This window comes from Impatiens glandulifera, chromosome 8 (assembly GCF_907164915.1).
Source record: "Impatiens glandulifera chromosome 8, dImpGla2.1, whole genome shotgun sequence".
NCBI classification, from domain to species: Eukaryota; Viridiplantae; Streptophyta; class Magnoliopsida; order Ericales; family Balsaminaceae; genus Impatiens; species Impatiens glandulifera.
Genome location: NC_061869.1, coordinates 4,811,739 through 4,834,053, shown reverse-complemented (window position 1 = coordinate 4,834,053; position 22,315 = coordinate 4,811,739). Strand labels below are relative to the sequence as shown.

Genomic DNA, 22,315 nt, shown 5'->3' with positions numbered 1-22,315 from the left:
GGGGATGTAGCTCAGATGGTAGAGCGCTCGCTTAGCATGCGAGAGGTACGGGGATCGATACCCCGCATCTCCATTTTTATTTTATTTCTTCTTCAAAAGCATCCTTTGATCTTGGCAGGCCATTGTTCACAGTAGGAAACAATATCTCACAAGCCTGCAAACTGGTCTTATTCTGATGGTAAATAATAGATGGAAAAAAGGGACTAAAAAAGCTGAAAAACAAAGCATACATAGATTGATATCTCCATAATAATATAGTATAAATCATTTAACAACATGAATGAAAGAAAATGAACACTTACTTTGATGCCTCTTTTTGTTTTACCACCTTGAGAAATTGTAGTGCATAAAGAATAAGATTCTGAAATACAAGATTTTGTTGGTTTTAGGCAGTAGTTTTTTTTTATAAACATAGTTCATTTCAACATACATAATACAAATAGAATAAAGTTATGTTGAACATTCTAAAATACATTCCTTAGTTCAATGACAAAAATTGAATAGATCAAAATCGCCGTTGCCGGGGAACAAACCCGGGTCACCCGCATGACAGGCGGGAATACTTACCACTATACTACAACGACTAATTGGTTTATTGATTAAATTAGAAACTTCTTAACCTAAAAACATGATTTGATTTATCTATTTGTTTTTTTAGGACATATTATATATATACAACATAATCTGACAGTTATCTTTATATTATCAACACAATGATTACAAAAACAACATGGAGGGACTAAGAAGGGGATTCATTTAGACATGTACCATTTTTAAAGGTATAAATTATCATTTTAAAAAATATTTATAAAGCATAACTAATCTTCTTGGTATAAAAACAAGTGAGCATTAGTTATCCATGTACAAAATGAAAATAAAATTTTTATTGTGCAAAAGAAAAAGTGAATTTATTTTATTGACCTACCAAATTATGAATAATGAAAATAAAGTGAAAAATAGTAATTTGATTTTCATAGTATACTATTATAATCGCTCACAATAATTGATTATAGAACATCAAAATCCTTATAGGGTGTGTTTGGTGAGGGAGAATTGTTCCATTCCAATTTTGATGTTTGTTTGAAAACTTAAAATATAGGAATTCAATTTAGAATTTGAATTAAGATGGAATTATAAACGGTGTATTTATTACTTTTAAATTCCGACCAAATTAATTAAGAATTCAAATTCCACATACCCCATTTTCCCTTCAAACCTCCCTCTCTCCCCCATTTTCTTTTTTCAGCGAATTTTTCATTTTTTTTCAATCTTCTCTTCTCTTCTCTTCACCTAAATCTTTTCATTTCATCCTTACTAGTGAATCAAATAATTTGAAGACGATATACGATTACAGGTGTAAATGATGTGAGCCTTAGTAATTAGACGAGTCAAAGGACTTTGGTTGCTTTGTGATTTTTGTAAAAATCTCTCACTGGCGGTGGTGAACTCAGACGTTAAATCACCTCTCACCTCCTTAAGAATTAGTTCCAGATGTAGCTGAAGTAGATAACCTCATCCTCTCTTCAACATCATGTATCTTCCATATATCTATTTTAAAGTATGGAAAAATCAAATATATATATTTAGAAGAGCCTAGCAAACTACTTCCTTGCAAAAATTGATTTATCAAATTTTTTATTGTCTACAAAAATGATGCCATATTCATGATATTTATGTGATAGCAAGTACGTAGAAAAACCTATTAGAAAAAAAATGTGATAATTTTAACCGCATGATGATGATGCTTTTTTTTTCAAAATTGAACTTTGTTGTTCAGCATGCATGGGGTGGTGAAGGGAGGGTCCCAAATGGTAGAAAAGATTCACAAACCCCTTGGATCAACTCATTTTATCAGAGAAACCTAAAGAGTTGTTATACTCTTATCCAATACAACTTACACATATAAAATAAAGATCTCACCTTCTACGAATCTCCACCAAGGTAGCATAGTGATAAGAGTCAGTTTAAGACACTAAAATATCACGAGTTCGATTCCATCTAAAAGCGCTTTGAATTTAATCGGAGACATGATTGTGAATGTCATGATAGTTCTATTTTAATTCTAAAAAAACATCATTTATGAATCTTTAACCTTAGCCATTATTATAACAGTACATGATTTATATTTGAATCATCACCAAAATTTTATATTTTTACATAATATATATCTGTATGACATGCTCAAAACCAGTGCAATATTTTTTTAGAGATGTATATACAAATTAAAGAGAAAAAGCGGTACTATAGCATAAAACTATCTACCAAAATTTTTGTTTTGAGAAACTAGTTATTCAAAAAGTTAAAAATACAAACCAACCTTAATATCTCAATAGGTGTCAAGTCTATACTACTAGGTTATTGGACTTTATAAGAACTAGGAGACTTTCATTGCCCATGAAGCCCATTTGGGCCCCAAATAGAATGCCTAAAAAGAGTCTTATTCTTCGCATGGGGCACACTTAAAGATCTGAAAAAAAAAGAAAAGAGAAATTATATGTTAAAATGATCGAAAAATGTAGTAAAAATTATTTGATTAAATTGGTATATAGTTACATTTAGTTGTAATGTCCAAATTCAAAAGTGTATGTGATGAGCCTTCACTATTTTCCGATCTAACCGTGTCTCTCATTTTTCTTGTGACTTCTGCATTTAATAAATTCCTCTTTTCCTTTACAGTTAAATAATAATTACTCCGGTAGACACAATTTTGTTTTTATGAGCTATATATGTACTGTAACGTGTCCACCTATTTCAATATCAAAACAACAATATCACTATAAACATGTCTACTTATTTCAGCGAGCTTATTTTGATCTCCATTCTTTTATTAATGATGCATTAGTATGTTGTGTAGTTTCACTTGATATTAGTAAGACTTATTTTTTATCTCTATTAGAATAGATAGTTTATTTATGATAAATAATTATTAATCCAATTGCATGTCAATCTAGTGCATTTAAACCTTATTTATTTTGCAGAATATTATATCTTATTATTAATGGATGATAACAATTTAGTACAAGTAAAAAAAAAATACTTCTTGATGTGATAACTCAAACCAATATTGTAATTGTGGATTTGTTACAAAAACAAACTGTTAGATAGATTCAGACCGGTTCAAATAAACCTAACTTAAATAAACTTCCCATGTAGGAACAAGGAACCGGACCGGATGAACAAGAGAACCAACTAAAGAAACCTAACCGGTCAAGCTACCAAACCGATCAAGAGTATTCGGAACGTGACCGCACAAAGAAAGGATCGGCCAAAGCTTAAAACCAGAATCATCAAACATCCGATCATCCATAAGAGAGAAATAACCGGAAGAAGTCCGGTTACATCACTCATACCGAAAGACATTCGGCCAAGTCAAATGACCGACCAGTACAAGAAGACAATTCGGGTATCTGTTGAGAACGATACCAAAGGAACAGACTGAATACTTCCATATCCATGCAAGTCTGAGGAAAGACTGTAGGCTGCAGAAGACAGTACTACCGGATCCTTCCACTTCGGGATAAGACAGAAAAGAAATCTTCCAAGTACAGACAACTGTCCAACAGACAGTGCCTACATCAAGTAAAAGACAAACCCGGCAGGCTTGTCTTACACACCGGAAGAACAGACCGCCAGGTCTGAGACAGAGCACCAGGTCTGAGGTTGACCGTCAGGTCTGAGGAAACGACCGCAGGTCTGAACCTCTGAGACACTAAATCACTGCACCTCTGATTAGCCAATTAGATTCAAGGCAGTGAAATATGACCGTTGGCATATTTCACCTATAAAAGGAGGTAGCTGAAGAAGAGTAAATGCACAAGAAAAAAGAAGCAACTTAGTGACTCAAGAAGTGACAAAAGAAGGATATACGTTGTGGCACATTTTTGAGAGAGCATTTACTACAAGTGATAAGATTGTGCTGTGTTAGAAAGCCTAAGTGTTGAAAGTTGAAGTGTGTTTTACAATTTCGGTATAAATTGTAAGAGTGTTATCGAGCAGGAAATAAGTCTCGATCGGCCTGTACTTGTATTCCGTAGTGAATATCCTTCTCGCGGTTTCGAGAGGAAGGGGTGACGTAGGAGTTTTATCTCCGAACATCCATAAAATCTGTCTTGTTATTTACTTTCTGCCGGCTTCATTATCTAACCGACTAACTTAACCACACTGCTCCAAACCGACTCTATACTAACCATACCGAACTTCCAGGTTACCAAAGCCGATCCATCAAACTTCAAATCTCCACTATACAATACCGATTCTGCCTATCATACAAGCGTGCCGCTTCAACCTGAAAGCAAACCTCTTTCGCGCTTGAACCTAGTTCAAGGGTTTGTGACAGATTGTGTAGTATTGAAACCCCGGTGTTAATCTCTAACCGGATTAACCACCACCCTTCGAGTGTGAACCGCTAACCGGTCCAACCCCCGGTCCTCTAGCGGCGATCTAGATCCTAACACAAACCTATACCAAGAGTTTCACAATATGACACTATGAAAAATATTATTAAAAAGATTATATGGAGAGAAAGACAAGACTATCTTTGATTTATTACGATTCACAAAACGCAGTTTTACTATTTTTGTGAATTTTTGTGTGAAAAGGGTTTACACGATAGTAGCAATGTAACCGTTGAAGAATCTGTAGCCATGTTCTTACTTGTACTTGGACATGGAGTAAAACTTCGGATACTTGAAGGTATATATATTTGTTCATTAGAGATAATTAATAGGCGTTTTCATAAAGTACTATGATTGATTCTCAATTTAAGTAAGGATTTTATAAGATTACATAATCAAGTTGAGAATGTTGATGAGAATGATCATAAATGGAGGTAGTTCAAAGTTAGTACCAAAATTAAGTTTGACATATATTTGTAGATTATTTTAGAAATTATATAGTTTGATTTTAATTTTTTAGGATTGCCTTGGAGCTTTGGATGTAACACATGTTGAGATGACTATTCAACTTAAGGATTAAGATAGATATCGAAATAGAAAACAACAGATAACAATTAATGTTTTGGGAGCATGTGATAGAAAGAGTTTGAATTTTCTTTTGTTCTTCCTGGATGGGAAAGTGCACCACCAAATTGAAAAGTTTTACGAAGTGCATTAGTGAGAGAAATAAATCAATTTTTTGTGCTGACTGATATTATTTTTTAAATTTTATTTATATTATTAGTATTAAGTGAATTTTATTTAGGAAGTTATTATCTAGTTGATGCAGCATATGTAAATACTTTAGGATTTTTAGCTCCTTATCGTTTTACTCGTTATCACCTAAATAAATGGTTGAGTCATAATAATCGTTCTTCTAACTAGAAGAAATTATTTAACTTATGACACTCTTTAGCAAGAAATTCAGTAGAGAGAACATTTGGATTGCTGAAAAAACGATATACAGTACTTTGTCAACCATCATTTTTTGGTATTAATATATAGGTGAATTTTTATAACATAATTATAAGAATTTGTCATATTATTTTTTGACATAGACACATATATTTGTCTCAATAATTAATTATTTGAATGACATGTTCATATTATTAATGTTTGTTGAGTTCGTTATAACTACATACGTGAGATTGCAATAGAAATGAATCATCTATTGTTGTATGAGGTTGATTATAATTTGACACAACGATCAAATGAAGTATTTAATGTGGACTATGAAGATGTTATAACAAATGTACAAGGTGGTAGTCAATAGACAAATTTTAAGGATAATATGACAAGAGAGATGTATAGTCAATATCAAGTTAGGAGTGGTAGAACTTAGTTGCGAGTTGTTAGTAATTTTATATATACTTGAACAATTTTAGTTTATGTTAAGCTAGTGTAATTGTGGTGATGTGTATCTTTTTTTTATCAAATGATATAAAATCTTTGTTGGTGTCTTTTCTAATCAATCTTATACTTTGATTATCTATTTTGAAAAGATAAAGAGAATGAAGACTAAATCTTATTTCAAGTGGACATCAATGATGGATAATGTGCTAACAAATGTATTGCTTAAGCAACATAATTTGGGAAATCATCCACCTAGCGGATGAAAATCTGTTGCATTTGTTGCTATGGTTAGTGCATTACAAAATCAATGTAATATTAATGTTAGTAGGGAAAATATACATTCGCGACTTAAAACTTGGGATAAACATTATGTTGTTATAAGTGATATGCTTGGTACTAATGGATTTGGATGGGATTTTGATAGAAAAGTGGTGAAAGTGGATATTGAAGAAGTTTGGACAGCTTATATCAAGGTATATTTTTTTTTGAAAAAGAAAATGGGAAAACGGATTAATTATGTAGCCCATAAACACACTTAACCATTTAATCAATCACAAAATTTGCCGCCTGACGGGGAGCTCAAACCTAGGACCTTAGGGTGAGTATCCACATTTTATTGTCGCTAGACTAGAAGAGATGATATATTAGTTAATGTTATTTGAATTCATATTTTAAGATAACACTTTTATATATTTTTTGTGACTTGTTTATAGGCACACTCAGATGCGAGTCATTAAAGAAGTAAAATTGTTGAGAATTGGGAAAATTTGTCAATTATTTGTGAATAAAATAAAGCTAATGGAAGTGGAGCTGAAACGACTGATAAAAACGCAAGAGCTATGTGTGAGGATATAGAGAGTTTTCAAAATTAAATAAAGAATCAATTAGTGTAGACCGACTTTCTAAGAGAACTCGTCATAACGATATGGCCACTGCAATATCCAAGATGACTGATGTGGTTGGTAATGCATACAATGTTGACAAGACAAGTAATCAATAAGTTTTTAATGAACTATTAAAAATTTCAGATTTAGATGAGACACAATTTCTACAAGTTGTTGATGTACTCATAACAAACGAGAGGAAGTACGAAGAGTTTCTAACAATCCCTGAGCATATGAGGATTGCATAGATTTTGTTACAAATAAAGAAGTGATCATCAAGATATGAGATTTCCAATTTCTTATTTTGTGAGTTTTTAATGTGTTTACTTTGTTATTAAGATTGTTTTTTTTATCTCATATATAAGTAGGAACATACTTGAGACTTATTGCATACAAAATTATAAACTTTTCTATATTACTTTGATCTTCTATCAAAATATTATTATAACTTGTTTGATTTTATGCTATTTTTTAGTAAAATAAATTGTCTTGTTGAAAAATTGTTTGAATAAGTTGTTTGCTTGTTAGAATTTTTGTTTAAATATATTGATATAAAATCTTTTAATTATTTGTCAAAATTATGTTTATAAAATAATCTTTTCATTCAAATCAGAAAATTAAAATTGAATTACAATTCTATAGTTTTTCCAAACATAAGAATTGCATTGTAATTTAATGTTAATTCTTATTAATTTTGGCTATTTAATTTTTTTAAACTAATATACTTTTTTTCCATAATTCTCCAACAATTTTGACATAATCTAATAAATCAAAGTTATAAAAATGAACTATAAAAAAACTTATCATATATTGATTATTAGAATTCTTCACACACAATCATACTTATTTGAATTAATGATCATGCAAAATTTGTTATATATGGATATTATCTTAAACGAGTCTAATTATTTTTATAAATTAAATAAAAACTAGCATAACACCCCACAGTTATACCCCACTTAAACTCAAAGTGTTTTCAAATGTAATTAATTCATGACATTTTAGTCTTTTAAACAAACTCTTAACACTATGCTACCTTTGTGGGTTGAGTCTAGTTATTAGTATTAGTATGTATATTAACAATCACTAATGTGATATATAGCTTATATATGATAGAACATGGGTGTTTGTTCAAAGTAGATTTATAAGATAGTAACAAAACTTTCAAAAGGGGATGTAGCTCAGATGGTAGAGCGCTCGCTTAGCATGCGAGAGGTACGGGGATCGATACCCCGCATCTCCATTTTTATTTTATTTTTATAATTTCTTCATTTTATGCATCTGATTTGTTCATACTGCTTTTAATGTAATACTTAGAAAGATACAGTCATATTGTTTTTGTGGTGATCTATTGATGCTAATAATAATATAGTATAAATCATTTAACAAGAAGAATGAATGAGTGAAATTGAACACTTAGTTTTACTTTGATGTCTCCTTTTGTTTTACCATCCTAAGAAACTATAGTGCATAAAGAAAAAGGTTTACTAATTGCTGAAATATGTGGTGGCTTTGCTTCTTTTAGGTTCAGTAAGAAAAAGAAGGTTAATCACTATATATGGCTTTACCTTATGCCTTATGGCAAGATTTTCCTGATTGAATAGATTTTGTTGGTATGAGGAAGTAAGTTTGGGCTTCATTCATGAAAATGGGACACAAATGGTGGTTGCTGCCTCTGATTCTTAGACATATATGCTTTTGCATTGCCTTGTGTTGGGAGCTGTAAATTTATTTGATCATAGTACCTTCCTGGTCACACTCAAGAACAATGGGCATGTATTTTAATTAGCTAATAATGATTTTAACTATTTGTTTGACATCTTTAAGTAGGCCCAATGCAGTGATAGTTAGATGAGATTTCAGTTTGAATTTGGAGTGGTTCTTAAATTACAGAAACTGGGAATCTAGTTTGAGTCACAGAATATGGCTCTGCCTTATACTCTGTTATTCATTTTGCATCCTTAATCAATAAAGGAATGTCTTTCTTGAGTCAAAGACATTTAATATTAACTCTGAATGGATTATATACATAAACAAAATATTTTGACAAGTCTATTCTTGCTAAGTTCCTCCTATAGTAAAAAATATCAAATCACTATCTTAAGTATGGAACTTGAACCAAAGTTAAAAAATAAATCGCCGTTGCCGGGGATCGAACCCGGGTCACCCGCGTGACAGGCGGGAATACTTACCACTATACTACAACGACTTGTTGTTTTAGTTTTAAAATAGTTATTATTAATAATAAACTAACAGTTTAATTAATTTTGTCATTGTTTTTCCAGTACATATTATACAAGTTTCACAAGTTAGATTTATATTGTCAACACAATGACTATAATATGTATATGGGCAAATAATGATAAATCATGGAGAGACTAACTTGGGGCAGGGATTCATTTAGACATATGCTATGAGTAGTTGAATTATAGTTGGATTTTGAAATAAAAAACCATATTTTAACTGTTAATGTGTATATAAAAAATATTTTAGTTTACATCCTTTCATTGTCGTCGTCCAGCGGTGTCATTAGAACTTTATTTTTTCGCTAAACCGATCTTAAGTAAATCTCTGGTTAGTATAATGGTTAGACAAGTTAAATTATTTGAACTTTTGATGTTAGTTCATAGTCTGAAAGTGAGAAAACATAAAAAAGAAAAAAAAAACTAAACAGGAAGGCTTTACATAATCATTAATGCATGCATGTGACAAGTTGAACTAACATCACATAAATAAATGATAATGATAATAATAATAAGAACAAATAATGATGTTCAGCTTTTGGTTTAGGTGAATATACAAACTAATTGAAACAAAATCATTCCATTAATGATTGAAAGTACCCCATGTGGGTGCTGTGGTATAATATCTGTATGTATGTCTATTCCCATGTTTTTCTAAGATCATCCTCACTTGCGATCCGCACCGGTTTTATAACCGGTTGTTTAGCCGGTGAGGGCGATGGTGATGGTGGAAGATAGTTCACTGGTTGTCGTGGTGAAGCCGATTGAAGTGCCTTTCTCGACAATAACCCCATCTCAACTACTGTCGGTCCTTCGAGATCCCTCCCTGCCAAAAAGAAACAGATATATAGACCGACAAAGATGGATATTAGAGAAGAGAATTGATGAGAAAACTTACCCTGAATTCCCAAGGCAGGTTTTGTGGAGGCCGATAATCGAATGAGGGTAGGGGTGATTATTGTGAGGACTGCCCAAAAGAACAGAATCACAACATAGACTCTGCCACTCATTTGGTATTGAAGAATGAAAATGCCATTTGAGGAATGGTGGTTTAAGGGCTCTTCTTATCTATATGAAGTATTGATGGAAGTTTGGTATGATAGGAGGAGGAGAGGGGTACCTCAAATAACTTAGCTGGCCATGTTTTAAGCATCCTATCTTTCATATTAATATCCTCTTCCATATGTTATTATTATATGAATTTTCCATTTAAAGTCAATTTATGTTTCTGATAGGACTCCCTCCAACTGAATTAGGTGAAAGTCAGATATTTGACAATGACAAATTATTTATGTAGAGAGTTGTTGAACCTTATTTAAACAAACACCTATAAAAAAAATACAAGTAAATGCCTCCCCACAACCTGTCTCTAAGGTCTCAACTAATTAGATTGGCTGTTTCTTATTTAGGTTAACCAAATTTATTTGATTTCAATCAAACATGATAACAAATTATATATTAACTTGTTTCTAATACTGGTATACAATTAAGGTCACAACATATGAACACTTTTGAGTTTGATTTAATTGAAAGTGATATCATTCATATCCTCAACTATGCTCTTCAATCCTGATCTATAGTCTTCATACATTAGTTTTACTCCAAGTTCCTTCTTTATCCTATCATTACATACTCGCTTTTCACCTCTCGATTTTAAGCTCCGTGATTCTGAACTCTCTTTGGAAATGATCTTCAGCTGTTTCCCCCATTTCTCCTCAATCAAGTCTTGGGCATAAGAGAATACCTCCGCCCTTGGAGCAGGGTTGTCATCCACCACATTGTATACCCTTCTAATAAGAGAAAAGTAAATAATCAGACAAAATAAACATAAGAAGAAGTAATCTTACTCTAATCTAATCTTGAATTGTAAAAAATAGCCAATATGCATCCAAAAAACAGAAACTTCATTGCCTTCCTGAATAACAATTAACAAGTGATTATGCATTTCCAGTATTTGTACAATCTATTACTAACATGGAAAGAAAATTTAGAGCATTACCCAGAAGATGGCTTAATCATACTGGCTTCAAGTGTTTGATAGATGTCAGCAACATGAACTCGAGAAGTATAGCTCCTATGTGCCCTCATTTTCTGAGTGTCTGATAACTGTTCTTGTTTCATTACAGTATCTACCGCACTGATAGAGTTCACAAATATTATACAAATTGGTATATCACAAATTGAGATTATAGGAAAACATTGAGAATCAAGTAAGCAACCTTCTTCCAGGCCCATAGATACCTCCAAGACGAAATATCTGAGTTGAGATCCCAACATCATGCCCTAACTTCAACCATTCTTTCTCAGCACAAATCCTTGCCTTGGCTAACTCACTTTTAGGGTTTAGTTCATGCCTGCCCCGATGCAATAATTAAGATGTATTTATAAGAAATAAAGTTTGTCTTCATTGACTAAATAACTTACTCTTCATCAACCCATTCACCATTACAGTCACCATAGACACCTGACAGCAGAAAAACCGTCTCAATTTGAAGGAATAAAGCATTTGGAATTCAACATATAAGTAAAAAAGGAACATGGGTCATACTTGTTGATGATAGATAAGACATCCACCTAAGATTTGAACCTAAAAACCTGCTCTTAAGAAGTTCTTCATGCTGTAGTGTCTGTCAATAGAATTGAAAACAACAAGAAATTATTCACATGTAAGAAGAAAGAAGGAATTCATCAAAACTGTAATGTTTTTACTGGATCGCCAGCACCCAAAATAGGAGGAATGGAGATGAGGAGATGTGTATGATGACTTATAACATCGATCACTTCTGGCCTAAAAGAAAGAACAAATGAATACCATTATTAAAGATTAATCAGAATTGAGATACCATTTAAGAATACTCACTCTGGTTCATTTGCATTAAAGAGGTAAATGTTTAAACCCATATCATCCTCAAGCTTTTTCTTCTTCACAGAATTAGTACAGCTTCCAGACACTTCCCTATAATGTATACACAATCAGTAAAATACCCAAATCATATCAAATAGATGATTCAATCAGTGTTAAAGAAGATTCCAAAAAGAAGATAATAATACCATCCTTGATTCTTCATTTCTCGGGCGAAGAACTGTCCGACGAAACCCAGACCCAAAATGAATACACGATTGGGGGATGATTCATTGCGAGCTTGAAACTTAAGGGTAAGAGAAGATGTGGTTTGAATTTTCGTCGGATTATCAAAAAGGCGGATCCTAGCTGCCGGAAATCGGCCGGACAGAGATGAAACCTCCATTTCCAGTCAAATGATACTGAAAACTTTATTATTTTTATTGAGAAAATTAAATGTTTTAAGTATTTCATATTTTTTTAATCGATTTCTATGAAAAAAAATCAGTATAAATTTTTTTTATGGGACATTGAATAGTTAAAAAAATTATTAGAAATTGAATAATCTAGTATGTTACAATTTTTTTTATTAGACTTGAAAATAAATCAAATATATATAATTAAGAATTTTTTAAAATAAAGTTACATACTTTATTTTTATCATTTTTATTAATTAATATGTTTTGTTTTGATTTTTTTTTTTAAATCACAAATTCAAATAAGCTATAAATTCATTTATGAGAAGATGGTTCTCGAGTGTTTAGTGAGACGAGACGAGGAACCGAAATGATAAGTTTAACTAGAGAGTATTTAAAAATTATCGATTTAAAATGTTTCGCGAAATCGTGTTTTAAATATTTTATTTTTGGTCTAGTGTTTGTTAAACGTGAGAAATGATGGTTGAATTTAAGTTTTTTTTTTTTTTTTTTATCTAGGTGTTCTCCTAGCGCCCGAGTCCTGTTTGGATTATCGTTTTAGAGTTTGGGTGCACCTAATGCATTGTTTGACTTACAATCTTTTTTTCTTTTCTTTTTTCCATTTGCAAAAATAAACCACACATTAATATAATTTTTAAAATTATTTAAATTATAAATATATTATGTAAAATGTGGGTGTCTTACCTATTCTATTTGTTGAAATAAATATACATATAAATTGATATATAGATATAAGTGGGTCGGTACATTATATTTTAATTTTTTATTCATACCTTATATTATAGAAAAAAAGGCATACATAAACCTTATCTTTAGGGATGACAATGTGACAGTTTGGGGAAGGGAATGCATTTATCATCTTTGTCCCATTTTTATTTCGGGGATTTTTTTATTACCATCCCCGTCCCGTTCGATTTTGTTCGATTTCGAGGAATTCCCGCGGGGCACCTTTAATAAAATATTTTTAAAAAAATTAATAAAATTATACAGTAAAATTAAGTAAACGGATTTTTTTTAATATAATATATATTGCAATATATTGAAACTATATTATTATAAAGAAATAAATTTACTACTTTATTGGTGATTTAATAGATTTAATTATATTTATAGTGTTCGGGACAGAATTGGGGTGAGATCAGGACGGGGGACACAAATATCATTCCTGCCCCATCTCCTTTCGGTTTTGGGGAAAAACTGTCCCAAACGGGATAATTCGGTTAAGTTTTCGCGGAACAATTTTAAATTGTCATCCTTACTTACATTGATTTTGGTATACTTTGTTTTCGGTATACCTTAATTTCGGTACGGTATCAGTATTATAATTTTGATATCTAAAACATATTAACTTAAATAAAAAAACCAATTCAACTAAGAATAAATCAAAAATCATACGTGCAACTTTCTTTCGATCAGGAACCTTGAACTTCATTTGTGCTTCATATAATAAGCTCACAAACCCCTTTCCCTCGACAACTTTAAATGACACTTCATCGAGGATCACATACTCGGTCAATTTCACACATTTTCTAGTTCAAAGTATGTGGAACCAAAACACTTTCTTGTCCCATCATCTCGTTCGTCAATATAGTTTGATTTTTATCACCTCTATAGACTCTATTTATTTCATAGAGTGGACTCAACTTACACATTTTTAGTAAGTGGTTTTACAACCCACTTGTACTTCCAGAAATGGCTCATATCTCAACTTGACAATACTTGCATACCTCGATTGATTCTATTATTTAATCAACCAACTCTCTTGTATTATTTTCACAATGTTCCCAAAATATCTTATATAGGGAATTTATGTTTTGAAGTTGTTATTACTCTTTTTCGAGTCATATTTTGTATTTGAAATGAACTTATAACATATTAAACTTCATTATGTCTGTTTTAAATAAATAAATAAACACTTTATAGTGAAATAAAATTAGTTTTATATTTTATAAAATAAAATGTTTAGCATATATTAAATTATATAATATAATTATATTTTGATTTGATTTGATTTTTAAAAATTATGATTTTGTAATTAAATTAATATCAAATTTATTTATTTTCTTATAAATATTATATAATATATATCTTTTAATTTATAAATATTATTTCGATATTTTGTTTTTTCGGGTATACCTTGATATGCCAAAATTTTGAAAATCTCGTATCTTTTATTTACATTTTTTCGGTATACCAAAAATATCGATATTTTCGATATTTTATGGTACGGTATTTTCGATATACCTATTAATTTTTTCCACACTATATAGATGAAAAAGTCTATGCATTTTTTTTTATTTCTTTTATAATAGGTAGATTATAGATAATGAAATTTTGTTTCAAAGATTAATCATTTATCAATCATAGCTCTTATACATTGGATTTTTTATTTTTAAAAGTCATTAGGAGAAATTAGGTTATAAATATTTGTGTTATTCATATATATAAAAAATAAAAATATTAATTAAAATAATTAGATTGGATAGAATTCAAAATAAATTATTATTTCTTCTAATAACACTAGAGTGTATAATATTTATTAATAAATAAGAAACTTATCAAGTGAGAACTTTCCATTGAATAAGACATGATTCAAAATGATTATTTGACTTAAACCAGTAATTATAATTTATTTATTTAAGGTATCATATTTAAAATAAATGTGAAATAATAATTATATGAATGGATTATTGGGCCGGGATGGGTTTTCATTATCAGTCGCCGAATGACCTTCAATTTTCACTAGAGAAATTGAGATATGAAAATTGATCATCACAATCGAAGCTAGAAGAAGAAGAAGAAGAAGAAGAAGAAGAAGACTTTTGGCGGTTTCCTTAACAAAGTCATCTCCGATTCAATTTTTCTCTATACAAATCCAAATCCAAATCCAAATCCTTCAAGGAAACAACGAACAAACTCAACTTAATCTTCAATTTCTCTAAGGAATAGATGTCAGAAATGGACGTGGATCCCAGACAGTATGAAAATATCGTAAGTTTTTTCTTTCTCGTTATCGTTATCTCGATCCTATTGGATGACTATTGAAATAATTACTCCGTAATGTTTTTATCCGTTTAATTTGTCCTTTTTTATGTTATACTGCTGACAGTTGATTGTAGAAACCCTAGTCAGATAGTTCTAAGTTCATCTAATTAGGAATTTATCTGCATTTGGCTAGTGATTAGTTGAATGAGTTCTGGTAGGTCATGAATGAATCAGATTTGTATCATTCTCAATTTGAAATTGAGGTTTTATATACCTCACTTAAATATCTGTTATTTCAGCATTCTATAAAATCAGTTCAAATGTTACTTATTATAATAGATCTTCAATGTTTGTGTGTTTTTGCAGGCTGTTGATGATAATGTAATTCAGAATGTTGTCTTGTCTTATCTTGTGCATAGCTGTTACAAAGAGACTATTGAATCGTTCATTACGTGTACTGGGATGAAGCGGCCTGCTGTTAATCTAGACGACATGGATAAAAGAAAATGTATTATTTTCCTCTTCTCATTTATCTCCATTTTGGATGCTGCTGCCCCATTTGGAAACACTTGTAATTTCTGTTTTTATATCAGGATCCGAATGGGAAACAATAAGTTTTTTGAATATGTATCTGATTAAGTTTAGTTTTCAAACATAATCTCGTCCAGATACACTAATTGATCCATTAGTAATAACGGGAATAGCATTGGTTAATTATGATGTGTAAAGTTTTCTCCATTGTAGTGAGTTTAATGCAACATTTACGATCTGTATTAAATTCACGATGTAAAATAGATGTTTTTGTCTTGGTATTCTTTGATTATTTTTTTTAGTTTAGTGATATAACTGAAATTCTTTTGTTGCTATGCTTCATAATCAGGGATTCTTCAATTTGTACTAGATGGGAATGCACTGAAGGCTATTGAATTGACAGAACAGTTTGCGCCTGACTTGCTAGAAAAAAACAAGGATTTGCATTTTGATCTTTTGAGCCTTCATTTTGTAGAGCTTGTTTGCTCTAGGAAATGGTAAGCATCAATCAAATAAGTGGTTTCCATGGACTTGGTTGTATAATCTCATTTTAATACAAAAAAAAATAATTTTTGGCAGCACGGATGCTCTAGAATTTGCTCAAATGAAGTTGACTCCGTTCGGGAAGGTGCAAAAATACGTGGTGAAGCTTGAGGTGTGTATTTTTGTACCTGAATGACATGTCATATATGTTTACTTTTTATTATCTAATATTTCATGAGATGCTTGCTTACTGTTATTGCAGGACTTCATGGCTTTGCTAGCGTACGAGGAACCAGAAAAATCACCTATGTTTCACTTACTTAGCTTGGAATACAAGCAGAACGTCGCTGACAATTTGAACCGAGCCATTCTTGGTTTGTTTCTTTCACATTGCTGCTAATTTTACGTCATTGTCCCCCATCTTATTTTATGTGACCCCAGATTACATTTTGTGGAGTTTATGATGAGTTTTTGGTGCAATTATTTGACCAAAAATACCAATATAAAATTATTATGATAGATTTAGGCAGTGTTTGATAGTACAACTTGTAATTTGGTAAGTTAGGAATGACTTAACTCATTAATATAATAAGATCGTGCAATAGACAACTTTAACCCATGTAAATTAATCAAATTACGTCAATAGAAGGGTTAAATAGTCTTTAAGTACTTTTATGAAATTAACACTTACATACAAAGTTCTCAATCAACACGTAATTTTCAGTTTCATTAAAGGCTTCTTCATTTCAATGGTATTAATGAGCCCATTAAGAAACAGTTGATAATAAAGTGTAGCGTTGATTGATACATTTCTATGTGAGTGCTTTTATAGAATTTTGGAAATATTTACTATAACTTTGAATGTTGAGAAACTAAATGGAAAAATCAGTCGTGTTTTCCTGTAAATCCTTGAAGATTATCTTTCCAATGCTATCAGTTGATTCAATTTCTCACATGTGTCCACTTCTATTAAAATGTTTCATAACAGGACATGCAAATCTTCCCAGCTATTCTACAATCGAGAGGCTAATACAACAAACATCAATTGTTAGACAGATATTGAGCCAAGACCAAGGCAAGGTAGCCCCAATTGCAATACATTATTGGTATCATTGTCTATACTGTTTAATGCTCTTGCAACTTTTACAATTTTAGGGGTAAAAATATTGGCTTGTTTGATGTGGTTGGTTTATTTGAGATTAATTTCAAATAACCCACTATCCAATCAACAATCTTTCAACTTACGACTTTTTACCCAAATGTCCTATTTTGTATGGAAAAAGTGGTTCCTTGCCATATCTGTACATTAAATTTTTTGCCATTTTGACAAAATTGGATAACAAAAAGGGTTCGGGGTATTGAGCGGCTTGATTGTGAATCTTGTAGGAAGGATTTGCGGGTTTCTCCCTGAAGGATTATTTGAAGAGCTAGCTTGGAGGTTTAAGCAGCAAAAACGTAGCATTTGACTGTCGGGTGAATACGCCTTGGACCTGGCATATGGGTTTTGTTGCCATGGATGAACAATCAATCAATGAATTACACAATTTATGACGATAAATCTTCTGAATTGGCTTATTACAAAGAAGACTGATTGCATCTTCTTTCCATGGCTGGTTGGTTTGGTTTGGTTGGTTCATTGGTTGACCTAAACTTGTTATCTTTCTTTGTTGGTTGTGTTATTGATGAAAAGTGATAGAGAAATTATTTTAGATTATTGTATGTTTCTTTCTTATATTCAGTAATATATTAATTTTTTTAGTTTCTTTAATTGTTTTGATGTGGGTTATTAATTTATTTCAAATAAATTATTATTTAACTTCTTAAATAACATCATTCAAATAATAAAATAAAAATGAAGATCAAACAAGACCTTGAAATAAAACTCGCGCGAAAGATACCGCAATAATAAAGCCGAAACGGTCCGGTCCGGTTCAGTTTTATAATTTAGAAAGTAGCCGTGAACCGAAAGCTAATTCGTATTGATAATCTCATAATCGAGATCTTAGATTCTTAATCATCACTGAATTTAACCTAATCGCATTTCGTCTAATCATCCGCGGTTGGTTTACCGATCGATACGTCGTTGTCATCGTTCTTTTTATAAACGTTTTCTCACTTTTTGATGTATTTTTTTTGTTGATTCTTCAGTTCTCTAAAGATCTAAGGATGTCTACGGTTTTTGATCCGGCGACAAGCATCTGCAGCCACTGGTACGAATCGTTATCTACCTTACCTACTCATGATTTGATTCTCTTTTTATCTTTCCGATGAATTCGTTTTTTTGATCGCCTATGTGTAATTTTTCATCAACCGCATGATTATTGGAAGCTGAATTGAGCATGATTGATTTCAGTTAAAGAACGTACTCCAGTGATGCTCAATTTTTAGCTAATTCTCTCAGCTTCTGTAAATTACGGCATACATGAAACCTAATTTAACATCTATAAATTGTAAATAAAAATGTTCAATTCTACTATGATTGTGGAATATCTATAGTTATATTATCAAGAAATCTTGTTTATTGTCAATTTTTGTGATGATCTATCTTATTTAACTGATGACTAAATACCGAAATTATTCTGAATAACAGTGATAGAGCTATTCTTGCTGCAAATTTGGACTTGCATTATGTTCACTGCTCTCGGAATCTGGAGAAGTGTAAAATTTGCAATGATATGGTTCCCAAGATATTTGCTGAGGATCATTTCTTAAGCACCCATGCTCCGGTATGATATTCTCTTAACTGTTGGTGTCATAGTGAACTTGTTTGCCGTTTATATACAAACTGTCATCATCATTGTACGTATCTCCAGTTGATAGATAAGTTTGGAATCCTTTGCATTGCATCCCACTTGGGTATTCATTTTGTGTTTTTATCTTCTGTACATTATCTTCTAGCATTTGTTAACTTTACTTATTTGGCATTGAGAGTTGAAATGAAATTTTACTGTTTAACCCTAACTTGTTAGGTGTCCTGCTCGCTGTGTAGCGAAACAATTGAAAGGGAGATTTTAGATGTGCATGAAGGTGAAAATTGCCCTCGGAGAATTGTTACTTGTGAGTACTGTGAATTTCCTCTACCTGCTATTGACCTAATTGAGCATCAGGTAATGTTTTTACCCATTGCAATGTGACGTGTAGTGTAAACATTAAACATTGTGGTTATCTAAAATATCCATACTTTAATCACCAGGAAGTATGTGGGAACCGAACTGATAGTTGTCATATGTGCAACAAATATGTCAGACTGCGTGAAAGAGTTGATCATGAAAACAGATGCAATGGTATCACAGACCTTCCTGCAGAATCTTCCAGGTAATTAATTTTACAGGCGTTAACAATGTTTGAAACCTGTAACTTGTATAAAATGTGACATGTTTTTCATCTGATTAACATATGCTCCCATTTCATAAAGCTGTATCATTGCCTTTTTTCTTACCTATATGGAAATGTGTTCGCTGTCGTCCATTGGCGATTTGTATCTATCTCGATCTCCATGGTCAGACATATGATAGATGGGATCAGTGTATTTCTTGGGATCCTTATGTTTGGATCAGGAAGTTGTCTTCTTTAGGTCTGTGTCTTATAACCTGCTTCCTTTTTTGGAGGCACGAGAACTTTTTGCAATTATTTCCTGTCTCCCATTTTCTCCTCTCCTCTACTCTGACTTTCCTTTTGTCCCTCTGAGAGGACACAAAAACAGTTGGCATATTTGGAAACTGAATTTTAAGGGATTTTTTGTTTTTTTGGTATAAGATTTTCTGGATTATGATCATGATTATATTATTGTGATTCTTGACTTCAGTTGGTATAAAGATTATCCAGATTCTAGTTTGCTTAATTTGAATTTTTTTTTTTTCTGCATCATGATCCATATTATCTTGTAGATTATTGTGATATTTAGCAAACCAAGCAAATGTAGATTTTTCGGGATCATGATCCAGATGAAAAAAAATGCTTACCAAAACAGTCAATTCAATACTTTGACCCTTAACTTGAAGTGTCTATGCTGTACTTCATTATAATTGGTGCTATAATTTCTAGTCATTCTCTTTCTCATATACTTGGAGTTGATTTTATCTTATTCTGTTTAGAAATGTCTCATCTCTTCTTGATCATATTATTTTCTGAAGAGAATATCGAATTCTATCATTGTGAAGTCGGTGTGAATTAGTTTTTTTTAAAAAGATAGTGCCCCTCTTGTTTTGGTTTCTTGTTTTGGTGATTCTGGTGGCATTTTGGTTAATAGGGGTGATGCAAGAGCAGCGGCTGAAAGAGTACGCGGTGCTCAAAGAAGGCAGCCGCGTGAATTTTCCAATGGTCGCGTTTTATTCACCATTGCAATAACAGGGGTTGCTGTTTTTCTCGGCTCGGTTTTGTTTCAAAAAAAACTAGAGTAGCTCCAAGTGCAGTGAAATCCTTGTAAGTTTTTTTTATCAGTTTAGTGCACTGAAAGACTATTGCTGTGCCCCTTTCTCCAGATCTGATGATTTTTATTTTAAGGTAACAGTAAATATGTTCATGTAAAATTTATTCATGGTTGTTTGACAAAGTAAACTTATTTTGACCAAACAGGGATCTGATGAGTTTTTATTCATATATTTTTTTTAATTGTTATTTTGTTTATATTTTAGTTTATGCAAAATTATGTTTATATATTGGATTCTATAAAATACTAACGATAAAAACATAACGGGAGAGTAAATAATAATTATATAGAAACACTTAATTGACTTGAAGATCCTTAAGGAGAGCAGGTTTCCATACGAATTCACTATTGAGACTCGTTTTATTTTCTTTAAACGAGGTTTGAATTTTAAATTGTGTTATATGAAACTCGAACTTTCACAATTTTAGTCATTTGAAGTTTTTTTTAAATGGATAAAACGTGTCTTTTTATTCTAACTATCATTTCCGTTTTTCAAATTAATTGCAACGTTCCTAATAAAATGATATTTATAGATATTTTTTATGTTTTTTAAATTGAATATCTTTTTGAGAACTTTGTCAAAAAAAAAAAGCATAATTTTAAAACACGGGGTCCGACCACGAAGTCCGCCTGCGAACTACAAAAAAAAAATCAGTTATGACCGGATGGTTCGACTGAAAATCAAATTGAATTTTTTCGGTTTGAAAGGTTATCCCTCTTAATGATAAGTTTCTCTTTCTCTCCCCTAATGACCACAGCAGCTTCGGTCTGGTTGGTTTCAAACAAGGCGACCATTCTCTCCCGAATATAGCCGTTTGTAGCTCCAGTCCTATTGGTTCCAAACAGGGCGATCATTCTCCTCGATGCAATCAGCAGAAGATGAGCAAAGCTGCTGGCCTGAAGAGCTCCGGTTGTTTTCATATAGAACGGCTAACAATGGATTCAATTAGTATTATTAATGAGAGAAAAAAGTGAAAGATATGAAAAATATCAAAGATTAAAAATATTAATAATAAATAATAATAGCGGTAAATAGGTAAATATACTATAGAGAGAAAATGTATTAACTCGTGTTGTCACTTATTTTTTTTTTTCAGAATTAAACAATTAATGACTCATACATCTTAAAAAGAATAAAAAAAGTTCGACCAGGGGTCCGACTGATAGAACCGTTCGGACTGAAATTCGTCAAAAAAATCTAAATTATAACCGGAATCGTTTTCAAAACATTGCCAAAAAGTGAGAAGAAAAATGAAAGAGAGGTAATTTTTGTATTTATTTTTCATAAAACTTTGGAATAACATTAATTTATATACGGTTTATCAATTTAAATTTAGATGTATTTATATTTTAAATCGAGTATTTTTTTAGATACACATTTTAAATTGTCTCAAATTTTCGCATTTGTTTTGACCCTCTTCTAACATATGTGATTTGTGAAAATAGTTATACAAAATCGAATAAAGATAGAATTGTTATTTTTGTTATCAATGGATAAACTAATTAAATAAAAAACACAAACTTTCATTAGGGTTGGGGAGAAAACTTTTAAACCTTACAAAGATAAAGTTGTGATTATTGAGGTTCAAATACTAAATAATGATTTTTATTGAATTAAAAAGAATTAATAAATAAATTTTATTAGTAAATTAAACTATTATTATTTTGAATAAATAAAACTAAATTTCTAGTTTG

The 22,315-nt window shown here is 31.3% G+C and overlaps 3 protein-coding genes and 4 non-coding genes across 8 annotated transcripts; 4 read left to right on the top strand and 3 right to left on the bottom strand.

Annotated features, from left to right (window-relative positions):
- TRNAA-AGC lies at positions 1-73 on the top strand. The gene has a single exon. It is a non-coding gene; the product is annotated as a tRNA-Ala (tRNA).
- Positions 74-512: 439 nt separating this feature from the next.
- Positions 513-584, bottom strand: TRNAD-GUC. The gene has a single exon. It is a non-coding gene; the product is annotated as a tRNA-Asp (tRNA).
- Positions 585-7,840: 7,256 nt separating this feature from the next.
- On the top strand, positions 7,841-7,913 carry TRNAA-AGC. Its single transcript has one exon. It is a non-coding gene; the product is annotated as a tRNA-Ala (tRNA).
- Positions 7,914-8,807: 894 nt separating this feature from the next.
- TRNAD-GUC lies at positions 8,808-8,879 on the bottom strand. The gene has a single exon. It is a non-coding gene; the product is annotated as a tRNA-Asp (tRNA).
- A 466-nt stretch (positions 8,880-9,345) lies between these two features.
- LOC124911787 (protein YeeZ) lies at positions 9,346-12,190 on the bottom strand. Its single transcript, XM_047452302.1, has 9 exons — positions 11,965-12,190; positions 11,774-11,869; positions 11,623-11,701; positions 11,462-11,540; positions 11,338-11,377; positions 11,133-11,267; positions 10,913-11,050; positions 9,812-10,703; positions 9,346-9,739 (listed from the first exon to the last, which is right to left on the bottom strand). The coding sequence occupies exons 1-8, from the start codon at positions 12,159-12,161 to the stop codon at positions 10,436-10,438; spliced, it is 1,032 nt and encodes a 343-aa protein (XP_047308258.1). The 5' UTR covers positions 12,162-12,190; the 3' UTR covers positions 9,346-9,739; positions 9,812-10,435.
- Positions 12,191-14,921: 2,731 nt separating this feature from the next.
- Positions 14,922-17,639, top strand: LOC124911981 (glucose-induced degradation protein 8-B homolog). 2 transcript variants are annotated; one of them, XM_047452528.1, is made up of 7 exons: positions 14,922-15,183; positions 15,544-15,685; positions 16,058-16,205; positions 16,288-16,336; positions 16,454-16,565; positions 17,180-17,271; positions 17,578-17,639. In XM_047452528.1, the coding sequence occupies exons 1-7, from the start codon at positions 15,142-15,144 to the stop codon at positions 17,620-17,622; spliced, it is 630 nt and encodes a 209-aa protein (XP_047308484.1). In that variant the 5' UTR covers positions 14,922-15,141; the 3' UTR covers positions 17,623-17,639. The 2 variants fall into 2 exon arrangements, with proteins under 2 accessions (XP_047308484.1, XP_047308483.1); XM_047452527.1 differs by having other exon boundaries at positions 14,926-15,183; positions 16,288-16,363.
- Positions 17,640-18,243: 604 nt separating this feature from the next.
- On the top strand, positions 18,244-20,808 carry LOC124912117 (XIAP-associated factor 1-like). Its single transcript, XM_047452677.1, has 5 exons — positions 18,244-18,401; positions 18,782-18,917; positions 19,161-19,298; positions 19,385-19,506; positions 20,441-20,808. The coding sequence occupies exons 1-5, from the start codon at positions 18,358-18,360 to the stop codon at positions 20,589-20,591; spliced, it is 591 nt and encodes a 196-aa protein (XP_047308633.1). The 5' UTR covers positions 18,244-18,357; the 3' UTR covers positions 20,592-20,808.
- The last annotated feature ends 1,507 nt before the right edge of the window (positions 20,809-22,315 follow it).

What these genes read in the sequence shown, in the direction of transcription:
- LOC124911787 (XM_047452302.1), bottom strand. Translation starts at nt 12,161, where the DNA reads ATGGAGGTTTCATCTCTGTCCGGCCGATTTCCGGCAGCTAGGATCCGC. An exon ending in GAAATGAAGAATCAAGGATG is followed by an intron (nt 11,870 to 11,964) that starts GTATTATTATCT and finishes TATACATTATAG; the next exon opens with GGAAGTGTCTGGAAGCTGTA. An exon ending in GTCTTATCTATCATCAACAA is followed by an intron (nt 11,378 to 11,461) that starts GTATGACCCATG and finishes TTCTGCTGTCAG; the next exon opens with GTGTCTATGGTGACTGTAAT.
- LOC124911981 (XM_047452527.1), top strand. Translation starts at nt 15,142, where the DNA reads ATGTCAGAAATGGACGTGGATCCCAGACAGTATGAAAATATC. An exon ending in CCAGACAGTATGAAAATATC is followed by an intron (nt 15,184 to 15,543) that starts GTAAGTTTTTTC and finishes GTGTTTTTGCAG; the next exon opens with GCTGTTGATGATAATGTAAT. An exon ending in CGACATGGATAAAAGAAAAT is followed by an intron (nt 15,686 to 16,057) that starts GTATTATTTTCC and finishes CTTCATAATCAG; the next exon opens with GGATTCTTCAATTTGTACTA.
- LOC124912117 (XM_047452677.1), top strand. Translation starts at nt 18,358, where the DNA reads ATGTCTACGGTTTTTGATCCGGCGACAAGCATCTGCAGCCACTG. An exon ending in TCTTAAGCACCCATGCTCCG is followed by an intron (nt 18,918 to 19,160) that starts GTATGATATTCT and finishes CTAACTTGTTAG; the next exon opens with GTGTCCTGCTCGCTGTGTAG. An exon ending in TTGACCTAATTGAGCATCAG is followed by an intron (nt 19,299 to 19,384) that starts GTAATGTTTTTA and finishes TTTAATCACCAG; the next exon opens with GAAGTATGTGGGAACCGAAC.